The following is a 14,708-nucleotide window of genomic DNA, read 5'->3' as shown; positions in this document are numbered from 1 at the left end:
TTGGTCTGAGGTAGCTCCGTGTGGGGTGCGGGGAGCAGCGGGAGGTTCCGACCGAGGACCCGCTCGGCTTTTGGGGATAATCCCATTTCCACCAGCGGCTTTTCGGTCCCCGATCTCCCCGCGAGGCAGGGAGGGCGTTAGGCCGCGCTCAAATCCCGGCTTTATCTGGCTCCGATAAGCCCGAGAGGGTGCGAGGAGCGCGCTGCGGGCTTTGAGGCTGCCGGGAGCTCCCAAAATTCGTCCCCATCGCCTCTGACACCTCCTGCGACAGCCCCGAGGGCAGCCCGGGCTCCTTTCCTCCCATAACAAAACCCCCTCCCCTCCTCCGCCGGCAGCAGCAAAAATCGAGAGGAAAAATAAAAAAACCCTGTAAAGCAGAAATAGTGCAAAACGGGAGCGGGAAATTGCGCTTTTTCGCTTTTTTTTTGGTTCTTTCCTGAGGGTTTGGCTCTTTGCAGAGGCCTCGGGTCTCGTTTCAAGATCTACAATCAGGAAATAAAAGGGGAACGAAGGGGGAAATGCCCCTAACTTTTTTTTTTTTACTTTTTTTTTTTTTTTTTTTTGGTCATCTCACGAGGAGGAAAAGCGCATCGGGCAGGGGGAGGAGGGGGAAAAAAAAAATCATTGCTCTCGTTTTTCCAAAGGGAAGAGAACTAAATTAAAGTTTCGTTGTTGTTTCGTTTCGTTTTGTTTTGTTTTGTTTCGTTTCGTTGTTGTTTTGTTTCGTTTTGTTTTGTTTTGTTTCGTTTCGTTTCATTTCGTTGTTGTTTTGTTTTGTTTCGTTGTTGTTTTGTTTCGTTTTGTTTTGTTTTTTGTTTTTTCCCTGGAGTTGAAAGTGCAGTTCCTAAGGGGAAGGGGGAAGGCAGAGAAGTCCCTGAGACACGGAAATTTCTCCGGCCGCTCCTTGGGAGTCCAGCGCCTGCGGAGGGGCCATAAATAAAGGGTGGGGACAGCCCGGAGGGTCCCGAGGGGGGACCCCGGCAGCTCTCGGGGGCTCTCAGGAGGAGCCGGAGCTGGGCGAGGCCTCGGGCGAGGATTGATCCGAGCCCTCGGCCGCTTCCTTGGGCGGCCCGCAGGCAGCGGCCGGGGCCAGCCCTTCCTTCTCCCTCTTCTTCTGCTTCATCCTCCGGTTCTGGAACCAGATCTTCACCTGCGTCTCGTTGAGCTCCAGGGTGGCGGCGATCTCCACCCTGCGGGCCCGCGTCAGGTACTTGTTGAAGTGGAACTCCTTCTCCAGCTCCGTCAGCTGCTTGGTGCTGAAGTTGGTGCGGATGGCGTTGGGCTGCCCCAGGAGCCCCAGCTCCGACGTTTTGCCTGAAAAGACCCCAAAAACACCAGGGCAGGGGCGGCCGGAGGGATCTTCTCTCTGAGGGGTCTCCCCTTCTCGCTCCGCCTGCAGCGCCCCGAGCTCCGCGCTCCCTCCCGGCCCCGCTCGGCCTCGGCCCCGCTCGCATCGGGCTCGGGACTCCGCTTTTCCCGGAGATCCACCCGGAGATCCCGGAGATCCATCCGGAGATCCATCCGGACATCCATCTCCTCGTCCTCCCGGCTGGGTTTTCCCCCTGGGATTCATCCCCTGGGTTTTACCCCTGGGATCCATTTCCTCATCCTCCCGGCTAGGTTTTTCCTCTGGGATTAATTCCCTGGGTTTTTCCCGGCTCCGCTTTTCCCGGAGATCCACCCGGAGATCCCGGAGATTCATCCGGACATCCATCTCATCCTCCCGGCTGGGTTTTCCCCCTGGGATCCATCCCCTGGGGGTTTTCCCCCTGGATCCATCCTCTGGGCTTTTTCTGGGATCCATCCCCTGGGTTTTTCCTCTGGATCCATCCCCTGGGGGTTTTCCCCCTGGATCCATCCCCTGGGTTTTCCATCTGGACCCATCCCCTGGGGTTTTTCCCCTGGGATCCATCCCCTGGGGTTTTTCCCCTGGGATCCATCCCCTGGGGTTTTTCCCCTGGGATCCATCCCCTGGGGTTTTTCCCCTGGGATCCATCCCCTGGGGTTTTTCCCCTGGGATCCATCCCCTGGGGTTTTTCCCCTGGGATCCCACCCCTGGGGGTTTTCCCCCTGGGCTTTTCCCTGAGGTTTTTCCCCCTGGATCCATCCCCTGGGTTTTCCCCCTGGATCCATCCCCTGGGGGTTTTCCCCCTGGGCTTTTCCTGGGATTCATCCATTGGGTTTTTCCCCAGGATCCATCCCCTGAGTTTTTCCCCTGGATCCACCCCTGGGGGTTTTCCTGGGATCCATCCCCTGAGTTTTTCCCCTGGATCCATCTCCTGGAGTTTTTCCCCCGGGATCCATCCCCGGACCCCGCGGGAAGGGCTGGAAGGGGAGGGAGAGGGTGATGATGGCGGGGGAGGAGGAGGAGGAAGGCCGGGGTTTAAGGGAAGGTGGCGGGGAAGGAAGTGGAACAATAGAGGAGGGGATGGAAGGCGCGGCTGAGGAAGGAGGAGGAAGCGCCGAGCGTTTCCTGCCCCGAGCTGGGCTTAAATCAGCCTCGGGCCTGCGGGAAGCCGAGCTCAGGGACGCTGCTTGGGGTGTGATGGAAAATCTCTGGCTGGGGTTTAAGAAAAAGGCCCCAAAACCCAACCAAACCCAACCCAAACACCAAAAAAAAACCACCCCCAAACCTAAAACAAAGACCCCAAACTCCAACCCAACCCAACCACCAAAAAACCACACCCCAAAACCCAAACCAAGCCAAACCCCCCAAAAAAAGCCCCAAACCCCAACCCAACCCAACCACCAAAAAAACACCCCAAAACCCAACCCAACCCAACCCAACCCCAACCCGTGCTCCACTGGAAGGCGCCTCCAAACCCTGGGGAACCCAACGCTCCCCCACCTCAAACTCACCTGTTTTGGGGGGGTTCCTCTTCACCCTCATCCACTCGAAGGTCTGCGCTGCCCCGGCCCTGACGCCCACCTCGGGGTGCCCGGGGGGCTCGGGCTCCTCCAGCAAGGCCGCCGAGAGCTCGCCGTAGAGGCCGGGCAGGTAGGCGGGCTGCTCGAGGCCGAAGGCTGGCGGCTGCTGGAGCTGCCCCGCGGGCCCGCAGAAAGCCTCGGGCAGCGAGGCCGAGCCGAAGGCGGCCCCGGGCAGGTAGAGCCCGTCCGCGTCCTGCTGGCCCGCGTAGAGCTGCTGGTAGCCCGGCTGAGCTGGGTAACCCGGGCTGGCGAAGCGGGAGGAAGAGGAAGAGGAGGGAAGGTGGAAGCCGTGCTGGGGGAGATGCCCGAGGGCGGGCGCGGTGCCGGGCGGGCCGAAGGGGCCGTCGGGGCTCGGAGTGGGGCTACCTGAGCACGGAGGGAAGGAAGGCGAGGCCGGCTCGGGGTGGTGCTGCGGGAAGGCGGCGGTGCCGCGGTTACAAATTGCGAACTCCAAGAAGGAGTTCATGGCGGTATTGTCCATCTGCCAGTGATGGAGGAGGGTCAGCGCGTTTTGGGGGCGATGCCGCCTGCCCTACAACCTTTGGGTAGTATGTCAAAGCTGGGAAACTTCCTGCCGGCCACGGGGGGACCCCGAGGAGCCGCGGCCGAGCCGGGGGGGACCCCGCGGGCGGAGCGGGGCCAGCCCAATGAGAGCGGGGCTCCCGAAGTTTGCGGCCGGCTCCGGGCTCATCCATCACGGCCGTGACATTTGCATGACAAAGGGGCTTCAATCAAACCCGGCCCATCAATCTGATAACAACACGGACGCGTCAAAATCTTCTCCTCAAAGACTTTAAAAGAGAGAGGGGCGAGGCGGGGTGCGGGGAGGTGCTGGGCAAGGATTGCGGTGACCCGCGAGTGTTTTTTAAGTGCTAAAAAGGGCCCCGAGTTATGCGAGGAGCCGGGCTCAGGCGCAAGTTCTGACTTTAAAAGGTTTTTTCCCCCCGGTGCCGGCTCGGTGTGAGGAAAAGAAAAGAGGGCGAGGGGATGGGGAGGTGTGAGCGCGGGCACAAAAGGATGCTCTTTTATTCTTTCGGGAATTTTCCCCTCCGAGCTCCTCGCACCAAAGCGCCTCCGGACTTTTCCGCGATGCTGAAAAATCCGCTCCGTTCTCGCTTTAATTTCCCCCGCCCGGGCTTTGTGCGCGCGGTAAAAGCGCCCTAATTAGATCGGCATTCTAATGAGGAGGACAAATAAAGTTAGCCAGGGCAGAGCGGCTTTTGTTGGGGCCGTGCCAGGCCCGGCCTGGCAATTCCGGGATGGGAACTGAGCCCGAGCCCTGCGTCCACCTGGGGACCTTCCCGTCCATCCACGCACCGCGATCTCCCCGCTAAAACCGGGTTTAGGGGCTCACCTACTGCATAATCCCTGCTAAAACCGGGTTTAGGGGCTCACCTACTGCATAATCCCGGCTAAAACCGGGTTTAGGGGTTCAAGCACTGCACATTCCCCACTAAAACCGGGTTTAGGGGCTCACCTACTGCATAATCCCTGCTAAAACCGGGTTTAGGGGTTCATGTACTGCACATTCCCTGCTAAAACCGGGTTTAGGGGCTCACCTACTGCACATTCCCTGCTAAAACCGGGTTTAGGGGTTCAAGCACTGCACATTCCCCACTAAAACCGGGTTTAGGGGCTCACCTACTGCATAATCCCTGCTAAAACCGGGTTTAGGGGTTCATGTACTGCACATTCCCGGCTAAAACCGGGTTTAGGGGGTTCACGCACTGCACGTTCCCTGCTAAAACCGGGAATTCACTTCAGGAATTCGGTTTTTAGGGCTCACACACCCCACACTCCTGACTAGACTCGGGTTTTAGGGGCTCACGCACTTCACACTCCCTGCTAAACTCGGGTTTAGGGGTTCATGTACTGCACGCTCTTGACGAAAACCGGGTTTGGGGTCTCACGCACTTCACATTCCCTGCTAAACCCGGGGTTAGGGTCTCACGTACTGCACATTCCCTGCTAAACCCGGGTTTAGGGGTTCATGTACTGCACACTCTTGGCTAAACCCGGGTTTAGGGGGTTCACGTACTGCACCTTCCCTGCTAAACCCGGGTTAGGGTCTCACGCACTGCACATTCCCGACTAAAACCAGTTTTAGGGGCTCACACACCGCACATTCCCTGCTAAAACCAGTTTTAGGGTCTCACACACCGCACATTCCTGACTAAAACCAGTTTTAGGGGCTCACACACCGCACATTCCCTGCTAAAACCAGGTTTAAGCGCTCACCTACCCCACTCTCCCTACCAAACTTCCCTGCTAAAACCGGGAATTCACTTCAGGAATTCGGTTTTTAGGGCTCACACACCCCACACTCCTGACTAGACTCGGGTTTTAGGGGCTCACGCACTTCACACTCCCTGCTAAACCCGGGGTTAGGGTCTCACGTACTGCACATTCCCTGCTAAACCCGGGTTTAGGGGTTCACGTACTGCACATTCCCTGCTAAACCCGGGTTAAGGGGTTCATGTACTGCACACTCTTGGCTAAACCCGGGTTTAGGGGCACACACACCACATATTCCCTGCTAAAACCGGGTTTAGGGTCTCACGCACTGCACATTCCTGACTAAAACCAGTTTTAGGGGCTCACACACTGCACATTCCCTGCTAAACCCGGGGTTAGGGGCTCACGCACTGCACATTCCTGACTAAAACCAGTTTTAGGGGCTCACACACCGCACATTCCCTGCTAAAACCAGGTTTAAGCGCTCACCTACCCCACTCTCCCTACCAAACCCATTTTTTTTTCCCGGGCTTCTAACCAACCGCGGGGCACTAATCCCTGCCCTGCCTTCCCCGCGGGGTCCGGCTGAGGAGGAGGAGGGCAGAGCCTGCCTCCAGGCCGGGCCTAGAGAATGGGAACATAGGTAGGCAACATTTATTTACTTGTTGGGGGCCTCGGGACAAGGGCGGCGGACGCCCACAGCCATTTGTTACTTGTCAGGAGATTTACGGCCCGGCCACGCTCCGGGAGCCGCTCCGCGCCCTCTCCGCTCCTCTCCCCGGGCCAAAAGTTCACCGGGAGAGCCAAACCCGGGAGGAAAATCCCCCCTGGCAGGAGCATCTGGCCAAAAATCCCAGCCCGGCAGAGATGTTTCCCCTCTTTTCGAGCTCAGGATTTGATTTTTTTTAGCGTTTCCAGCGGCAGTTCTTCAGTTTAGGATTTAAATTTTCCGTCCTTGCGTTTGTTTATTCGTTTATTTTGGCTCTGCTGGCGCGGAAATTAAAATGTTTGGGGTTATAAAGGTTTTTAAAACTCTCTCCTTCTTCCTTTGCGTAATTCCAAGAGGCTCTCCCGTCATTCCCCGGGCAGGAAAAATCCATTTCTGATTCGATTCCTTTGATATTTCGTTGCGTTCGGGGTCAAATTTGTGGTAAAAAGAAAAAAAAAAAAGAGAAAATGCAGAGGTTTATTCCGGCCTGGAACGGATGGTTTGTGATTTCTCATGGTTTCCCACCGCGATTCGCTCCTCTGTTGCATCAAAGGGATTTATTTTAATGAAAATCGCGAAAAATCGCGATTTTTTTTTTTCAGTTGTGGCGGGGAAACTTTTCCTCTAAGCCAAGCCTAAATTAGAGCTGAGGTGAAAAATCCGATTTTTTTTTTTTTTTTTTTTTTTTTTGGATGAGACACGGCTCCCAAAATCGGAGCCAGAATTGGTGAAATTGTGCAAAATTCAGCCTGAAATGGGGACGGGCAGCAGGACTGGGGTTTAGGGCTGGGATCACTTCGGGAATTCGGGAAAAATCGCTTTTTTTTGGGATTCCTAACGGTCAGATCAGGGATTGAGGGCTGGAATCACGCCGGGAAAACCTCGGGAATTTGGGAAAATCGCTTTTTTTTTGGTTCCTAAGGCTCAGAGGAGGGATTTAGGGCCGGGATCACCTCGGGAATTTGGGAAAATCGCTTTTTTTTGGGAGAACGTGAGCTGGAGGAAGGGCCCCTTTCCCAACCCCCTCCCAGGACCTCCGGGATGCCCCAAAATCCCGTTTTCTACCCCCAATTCTGCCTTGTGGGGAGGATTTTGGGAAGGCCCTGGGGGAGGAACCCTCAGATCTCGATCCTATGGAAACATCTTGATTTTGAAGTGGTTGTTTTAAAATCTTGATTTGAAACCTTGATTGGAAACCTTGATTTGAAATCTGCATTTTAAAATAATTTGAAATCTTGATTGGAAACCTTGATTTGAAATCTGCATTTTAAATCTCGATTTGAAATCTGCATTTTAAATCTCGATTTGAAATCTGCATTTTTCCATCTCGAACCGGGGAAGTTTCTGTTCAGGCCACAGAGCAGGAACGAGGCATTTCCAAAGGCTCAGAGTCTCCAGATGCTTCGTTTTTGGGGTCAAATCCAGCTTTTTTGGGGGTTAAATGTAACTTTTTGGAGGTTTAGTGTAACTTATCTGAAGCTAAACGTAATTTTTAGGGGTTAAATAGAACATTTTGGGGGTTAAAAAGAACTTTTTGGAGGTTAAGTAGAACTTTTTGGGGGTTAAAAAGAACTTTTTGGAGGTGAGGTAGAACATTTTGGGGGTTAAAAAGAACTTTTTTGGAGGTGAAATAGAACATTTTGGGGGTTAAAAAGAACTTTTTGGAGGTGAAATAGAACTTTTTGGGGGGTTAAATGTGACTTTTTTAGGGAAGCCTCAGTCAGAGATGAGGCGGCGCTGAGGTAAAAAATCCGATTTTTTTTTAATTTTTTTTTTTTTAATTTTTTTTTTTAATTGTGGGTGAAAAGGTCGGATGGGAAGGGAGAGAAAAGAGGAGCGGGAGGGATTGAATGAGTTACAGATCTCGGGTCAGGAAAAAAGGCAAATCCCCAGAAATTCAGATAAATAATAAAATATATTGAAAAAAAAAAAATAAAAAATGGTGGGTGAAACACGGGAAAATCCCAAATAATGCAGATAAAATAAAATTAAAAAGGGAAAAAAATGGAAAAAAACCCAGATGATTCAGATAAAATAGGGAAATAAAACGGGGGGAAACCCAGATAATTCTGATAAAATTAAGAAAAAAAAAAAAGTAAAAAAAAAAAAAAAAAAAACCCAAAAAAGCACCAAAAACCCCAACGAACCAAGCAACCCACCAAAAAAAAGTTCTACTGAATTTTAAAAATGTATGTACATCACCATAAGAAGTGTCTAATTTGAATTCATTCTGTTTCAAACATTGTGTTGAAACAGGCATTGGATTTCTCAAATTCCTAAAAGACTGTTTTAGGTATTTATTTGAACTCTATATTTGTGACTATTTAGTAATTAAAAGAACTGGATCTCTTAACATAAATCTTGAGAGATGGTCTGAGCTAGTTCAAGTGTTCTATGGTTCTCACGTGCTGACAGTTTATACTGATGTCACTCTTCAGAAATTAAGCATGCCAGACAAGCACACCTCCCATTCACTCCAGGAAGTTAGGCCAGTGCGTTTCCTATGGCTCTTCCTCCTTCCTGACATACAGAGTTAACAGCTTCCAGAGTTCAGAGACATCCACAGGACTGATATAAACACCTGTCATGGTCTGACAGCGGCCAAACGCCAAGCACCCATGAAAGCCGCTCACTCGCCCTCCCCTGCCACAGCTGGGCAGAAAACGTAATTTTTAGGGGTTAAATAGAACATTTTGGGGGTTAAAAAGAACTTTTTGGAGGTGAGGTAGAACATTTTGGGGGTTAAAAAGAACTTTTTTGGAGGTGAAATAGAACATTTTGGGGGTTAAAAAGAACTTTTTGGAGGTGAAATAGAACTTTTTGGGGGGTTAAATGTGACTTTTTTAGGGAAGCCTCAGTCAGAGATGAGGCGGCGCTGAGGTAAAAAATCCGATTTTTTTTAATTTTTTTTTTTTTAATTTTTTTTTTTAATTGTGGGTGAAAAGGTCGGATGGGAAGGGAGAGAAAAGAGGAGCGGGAGGGATTGAATGAGTTACAGATCTCGGGTCAGGAAAAAAGGCAAATCCCCAGAAATTCAGATAAATAATAAAATATATTGAAAAAAAAAAAATAAAAAATGGTGGGTGAAACACGGGAAAATCCCAAATAATGCAGATAAAATAAAATTAAAAAGGGAAAAAAATGGAAAAAAACCCAGATGATTCAGATAAAATAGGGAAATAAAACGGGGGGAAACCCAGATAATTCTGATAAAATTAAGAAAAAAAAAAAAGTAAAAAAAAATATTGAAAAAAAAAAAAAAAAAAGGTGGGTGGAACACGGGAAAATCCCAAATAATGCAGATAAAATAAAATTAAAATTAAAAAAAGGGGGAAAACCTAGATGATTCAGATAAAATAGGGAAATAAAACGGGGGGAAACCCAGATAATTCTGATAAAATTAAGAAAAAAAAAAAAAAAAGAAAAAAAAAAAGCCCAGAAAGTCCAGATAAAGCGGAATAATTTGAATAATTTTAGGGATCCGGTTCCTGCTCCCTGGCTCGGGGAGTCCTGTCCCGCTTCCCTGGGAATCCCAGCGGCTTTTCCATGGGCTGGAACCCGCCTCGCCTCATTAATTAGGGTCATTTGCATATTCATTACTGCCCCAGAGTGGAGAGGAGGGCTCTGGAGCCGCTGGCCTTGGGCAGGGATTTGGGGGCTCCCAAATTCCTGGGGGTTCCCTCTGATATCAAATTCCTTTGGGGTGCATTCAGACCCCAAATCCCTCAAATCCCAAATCCCTGGGGGTTCCTTCGGATCCCAAATCCCTGGGGGTTCCTTCCCATCCCAAATTCCTTTGGGGCCCATTCAGACCCCAAATCCCTCAAATCCCAAATCCCTGGGGGTTCCCTCCGATCCCAAATTCCTTTGGGGTTCATCCAGACCCCAAATCTAACTGGGGGTCCCAAATCCCTGGGGATCCTTCTGATCCCGAATCCATGGGGATTCCCACAGATCCCAAATATCAGGGGGTCCCAAATCCCTGGGGTTCCCTCCAATCCCAAATCCCTCTGGATTCCCTCAGATCCCAAATCCCTCTGGGATCATTCAGATCCCGAATCTCTCGGGGGTCCCAAATCCCTCCATATCCCCTCCGATCCCAAATCCCCAGGGATCCCTTCGTATCCCAAATCCCCGGGGATCCCCTCGGATCCCAAATCCCTGGATTCCCTCTGATCCCAAATCCCTGGGGATCCCCTCCGATCCCAAATCCCCAGGGATCCCTTCGTATCCCAAATCCCCGGGGATCCCCTCGGATCCCAAATCCCTGGATTCCCTCTGATCCCAAATCCCTGGGGATCCTTCTGATCCCGAATCCATGGGGATTCCCACAGATCCCAAATATCAGGGGGTCCCAAATCCCTCTGGACCCCCTCAGATCCCAAATCCCTCGGGGATCATTCAGATCCCGAATCTCTCGGGGGTCCCAAAGCCCTCCATATCCCCTCGGATCCCAAATCCCTGGATTCCCTCTGATCCCAAATCCCTGGGGATCCCCTCCGATCCCAAATCCCCAGGGATCCCTTCGTATCCCAAATCCCCGGGGATCCCCTCGGATCCCAAATCCCTGGGGGTTCCCTCGGATCCCAAATCCCCGGGGGTTCCCTCGGATCCCAAATCCCTGGGGATCCCCTCGGATCCCAAATCCCTCCATATCCCCTCGGATCCCAAATCCCCGGGGGTTCCCTCGGATCCCAAATCCCTGGGATCCCCCCGATGCCAAATCCCCGGGGATCCCTTCGTATCCCAAATCCCGGGGGATCCCCTCTGATCCCAAATCCCCGGGGATCCCTTCGTATCCCAAATCCCTGGGGATCCCCTCGGATCCCAAATCCCCGGGGGTTCCCTCGGATCCCAAATCCCTGGGGATCCCCTCGGATCCCAAATCCCTGAGATTCCCTCGGATCCCAAATCTAACTGAGGGTCCCAAATCCCTGGGGATCCCTTCCGATCCCAAACCCCCGGGGATCCCCTCGGATCCCAAATCCCTGGGTTCCCCCCGATCCCAAATCCCCGGGGGCTCCCCCCGATCCCAAATCCCTCAGGATGCCCCCAGATCCCAAATCCCTCCATACCCCCTCCGATCCCAAATCCCTCCATATCCCCTCGGATCCCAAATCCCTGGGGGTTTCCCCCGATCCCAAATCCCCGGGGTTCCCCGCGATCCCAAATCCCCGGGGGCTCCCCCCGATCCCAAATCCCTCAGGATGCCCCCAGATCCCAAATCCCTCCATACCCCCTCCGATCCCAAATCCCTCCATATCCCCTCGGATCCCAAATCCCCGGGGGTTCCCTCGGATCCCAAATCCCTGGGATCCCCCCGATGCCAAATCCCCGGGGATCCCTTCGTATCCCAAATCCCGGGGGATCCCCTCTGATCCCAAATCCCCGGGGATCCCTTCGTATCCCAAATCCCGGGGGATCCCCTCGGATGCCAAATCCCTGGAGGCTTCCCCCGATCCCAAATCCCTCCATATCCCCTCGGATCCCAAATCCCTGAGATTCCCTCGGATCCCAAATCCCTGAGATTCCCTCGGATCCCAAATCCCTGAGATTCCCTCGGATCCCAAATCCCTGAGATTCCCTCGGATCCCAAATCCCTGAGATTCCCTCGGATCCCAAATCCCTGAGATTCCCTCGGATCCCAAATCCCTGAGATTCCCTCGGATCCCAAATCCCTGAGATTCCCTCGGATCCCAAATCCCTGAGATTCCCTCGGATCCCAAATCCCTGAGATTCCCTCGGATCCCAAATCCCTGAGATTCCCTCGGATCCCAAATCCCTGAGATTCCCTCGGATCCCAAATCCCTGAGATTCCCTCGGATCCCAAATCCCTGGGATCCCCCCGATGCCAAATCCCCGGGGATCCCCTCGGATCCCAAATCCCTGAGATTCCCTCGGATCCCAAATCTAACTGAGGGTCCCAAATCCCTGGGGATCCCTTCCGATCCCAAACCCCCGGGGATCCCCTCGGATCCCAAATCCCTGGGTTCCCCCCGATCCCAAATCCCTGGGGGCTCCCCCCGATCCCAAATCCCTGGGGGTTCCCTCGGATCCCAAATCCCCGGGGATCCCCTCGGATCCCAAATCCCTGGGTTCTCTCCGATCTCAAATCCCCGGGGATCCCCTCCGATCCCAAATCCCCGGGGATCTCCTTGGATCCCAAATCCCTGGGGTTCCCCCCGATCCCAAATCCACCCCTGCCCCCCTCCAAAGCGCACGGATTCGTTCCCGCCCTGATCAATGGCCGATATCGGCAGCCCGGCTTTATCGATCCCGGGAGACCCAAACCCTTTATTCCCATTTCCCCCCCTCACTTCAGCTCCCAGCGAGGAAACCAAAGCGGGACAAACCCGGGACGTTCCGGGACAAGGTTCCCTCTCCCAGCTCCGCCCTTTGGGGCTGGAGCAGCTCTGGATGAAAAGCTGGGAATGGATGGGAGGGAAAAGGAAGGAGAAATCGACAGGGAAATGAAAGAGAATTAAAAAAAAAAGAGAGAAAATCCCAAAAATGCCCTAAAACCTGCAGAATTCCCGGGAAAAGGGAACTCCTCCCTCCCAGGCCCCATTCCCGCTCGGCTTTTCCTCCGGGGAGGATTCCCAGGCTCGATCCCACATCCCCAACCCTTCCAGGGGCTCCTGGGCAAACACATCCCCCCTTCCCGAGCAGCGCAAAATCAATATTTCCTCAGCAGCCCCGCCAACACGCCGCTCATTTGCATACCCCCGGCTTAATTACCGCCAGGCAATCGCCGTGTTTTGCCAACAATCAAGGGCCTGAATATGCCTAATATGCTTAATTCGCTTAATTAATGCCCTCCAGTTGCGCGGAACAGAAGGGCAGGGCCGCAAATCCTCGCTCCCCCGTTTGTTTGACATTTTGGAGAAGGTAAAGAACGGCCCAGCTAATGGCGGAATCTCGCAGCCACTCAATAATTCAGATTTTATTGAATATTCCCCCTTCTCTCCTCCCGACGCTTCAGTCTCGCTAATTAGGACAAATCAGAAGGGCCCTGCTGTTCGCGGGGATAATAACTGCGCGGCTCGCGTTTGTTAAGTGCCGGTCCGTGGGCGGAGGATTGAGCGGAGCCCGGCGCTGGCGGCGCTCCCCGGACCCGCGGCCGCCCCGGGAACTCATTACGGGGCCCGCGGCAGGGGTCGGTACCGAGAGGGCCGGAGTTTGAGCTGGGGGGGGTCTGGGGTCTCTTCTCCACCCTCATCAGGGATCGATATTGATAAGAACTCGGGGTTTGATTTGGGGCGAGTTTGGGGTCTCCTTTCCCGCCCCCATTGGGGATTTGTATGGATTAGAACTCGGGGTTTGATCTGGGGGGCTTTGGGGTCTCCTTCCCACCCTCATCCGGGATCAGTATCGATAAGAACTCCGCGTTTGAGCTGGGGGGGCTTTGGGGTCTCTTTTCCCACCCTCATCAGGGATCAGTATCGATAAGAACTCGGCGTTTGAGCTGGGGGGCTTTGGGGTCTCTTTTCCACCCTCATCAGGGATCAGTATCGATAAGAACTCGGCGTTTGAGCTGGGGGGCTTTGGGGTCTCCTTCCCACCCTCATCAGGGACTTGTAGAGATAAGATCTCGGGGTTTGATCTGGGCAGGGGTTCGGGATCCCTTTTCCAGCCCCCACTAGGGATTTGTATGGGTAAGATCTGGGGTTTGATCTGGGGGGCTTTGGGGTCTCTTTTCCCACCCTCATCAGGGATCGGTACCAATAAGAACTCGGGGTTTAATTTGGGGAGGGCTTTGGGGTCTCTTTTCCACCCTCATCAGGGATTGGTATCGATGAGGGCTCGGCCTTTGGTCTGGGGAGGGTTTGGGGTCCCTTTCCCCTCTCTCCTTGGGGATTTTTATCAATAAGATCTCGGAGTTTAATTTGGGGAGGGGTTTTGGGGTCCCTTTTCCCCCCTCATTAGGGATTTGCAGACAGAATAACTCGGGGTTTGATCTGGGGGGCCTTTGGGACCCCTTTTCCTTCCCCCATTGGGGATTTGCATCCACAAGAACTCGGGGTTTGATTTGTGGAGGGCTTTGGGGTCTTTTTCCCACCCTCATTAGGGACTGGTCTTGATGAGGGCTGGGGGTTTTATTTGGGGGGGCTTTGGGGTCTCTTTTCCAGCCCTCATCAGGGCTTTTTATAGATAAGAACTCGGTGTTTAATTTGGGGGGGTTCGGGTCCCTTTTCCCACCCTGAATAGGGATTTTTATTGATAAGAACTCTGGCTTTAATCTCGGGGGGGGGCTTTGGGACCCCTTTTCCCTCCCCCATTAGGGATTTGTAGCAGTGAAGGCTCAGAGTTTAATTTGGGGGGTTTAGGGACCCCTTTCCCATCCCTTTGCCAGGGGGGTCCCTCCTGACCCCTCCCTCGGCCTCGCCCTTCCCCTCCTTCCTTCCCCACGGGAAAAGGGCGTGGAAATGTGGAAATCCGCAGGTTTGGGGACATTTCCCCTCATTTTTGGGCTGAAGAGCCTCTCAGTGTGGAAACCGGCCGGACCCGCCGGTTTAGGGACATTTCCCCTCATTTTTGGGCTGAAGAGCATCTAAGTGTGGAAACCCGCCGGTTTGGGGACATTTCCTCTCATTTTTGGGCTGAAGAACCTCTCAGTGTGGAAACCCGCAGGTTTGGGGGCATTTCCTCTCATTTTTGGGCTGAAGAGCATCTCAGTGTGGAAACCCGCCGGTTTGGGGACACTTCCTCTCATTTTTGGGCTGAAGAGCCTCTCAGCGTGGAAACCCGCCGCTTTTTGGGTATTTTTTCCCTCATTTTCCAGCTGGATGCAGGAGGGGCCGTCCCTGGAGAGGCCAAAAGGATGCTCAGAGCCCAA

The 14,708-nt window shown here is 53.2% G+C and overlaps 1 protein-coding gene across 1 annotated transcript; it reads right to left on the bottom strand.

The window, feature by feature from the left end:
* Positions 1 to 973: 973 nt before the first annotated feature.
* HOXB1 (homeobox B1) lies at positions 974 to 3,607 on the bottom strand. Its single transcript, XM_041402328.1, has 2 exons — positions 2,860 to 3,607; positions 974 to 1,314 (listed from the first exon to the last, which is right to left on the bottom strand). The coding sequence occupies exons 1-2, from the start codon at positions 3,407 to 3,409 to the stop codon at positions 998 to 1,000; spliced, it is 867 nt and encodes a 288-aa protein (XP_041258262.1). The 5' UTR covers positions 3,410 to 3,607; the 3' UTR covers positions 974 to 997.
* Positions 3,608 to 14,708: the final 11,101 nt, after the last annotated feature.

This window comes from Onychostruthus taczanowskii, unplaced genomic scaffold (genome assembly GCF_017590055.1).
Source record: "Onychostruthus taczanowskii isolate IOZ18803 unplaced genomic scaffold, ASM1759005v1 scaffold197, whole genome shotgun sequence".
NCBI lineage: Eukaryota > Metazoa > Chordata > Aves > Passeriformes > Passeridae > Onychostruthus > Onychostruthus taczanowskii.
This window is presented reverse-complemented; position numbering and strand designations above follow the sequence as displayed.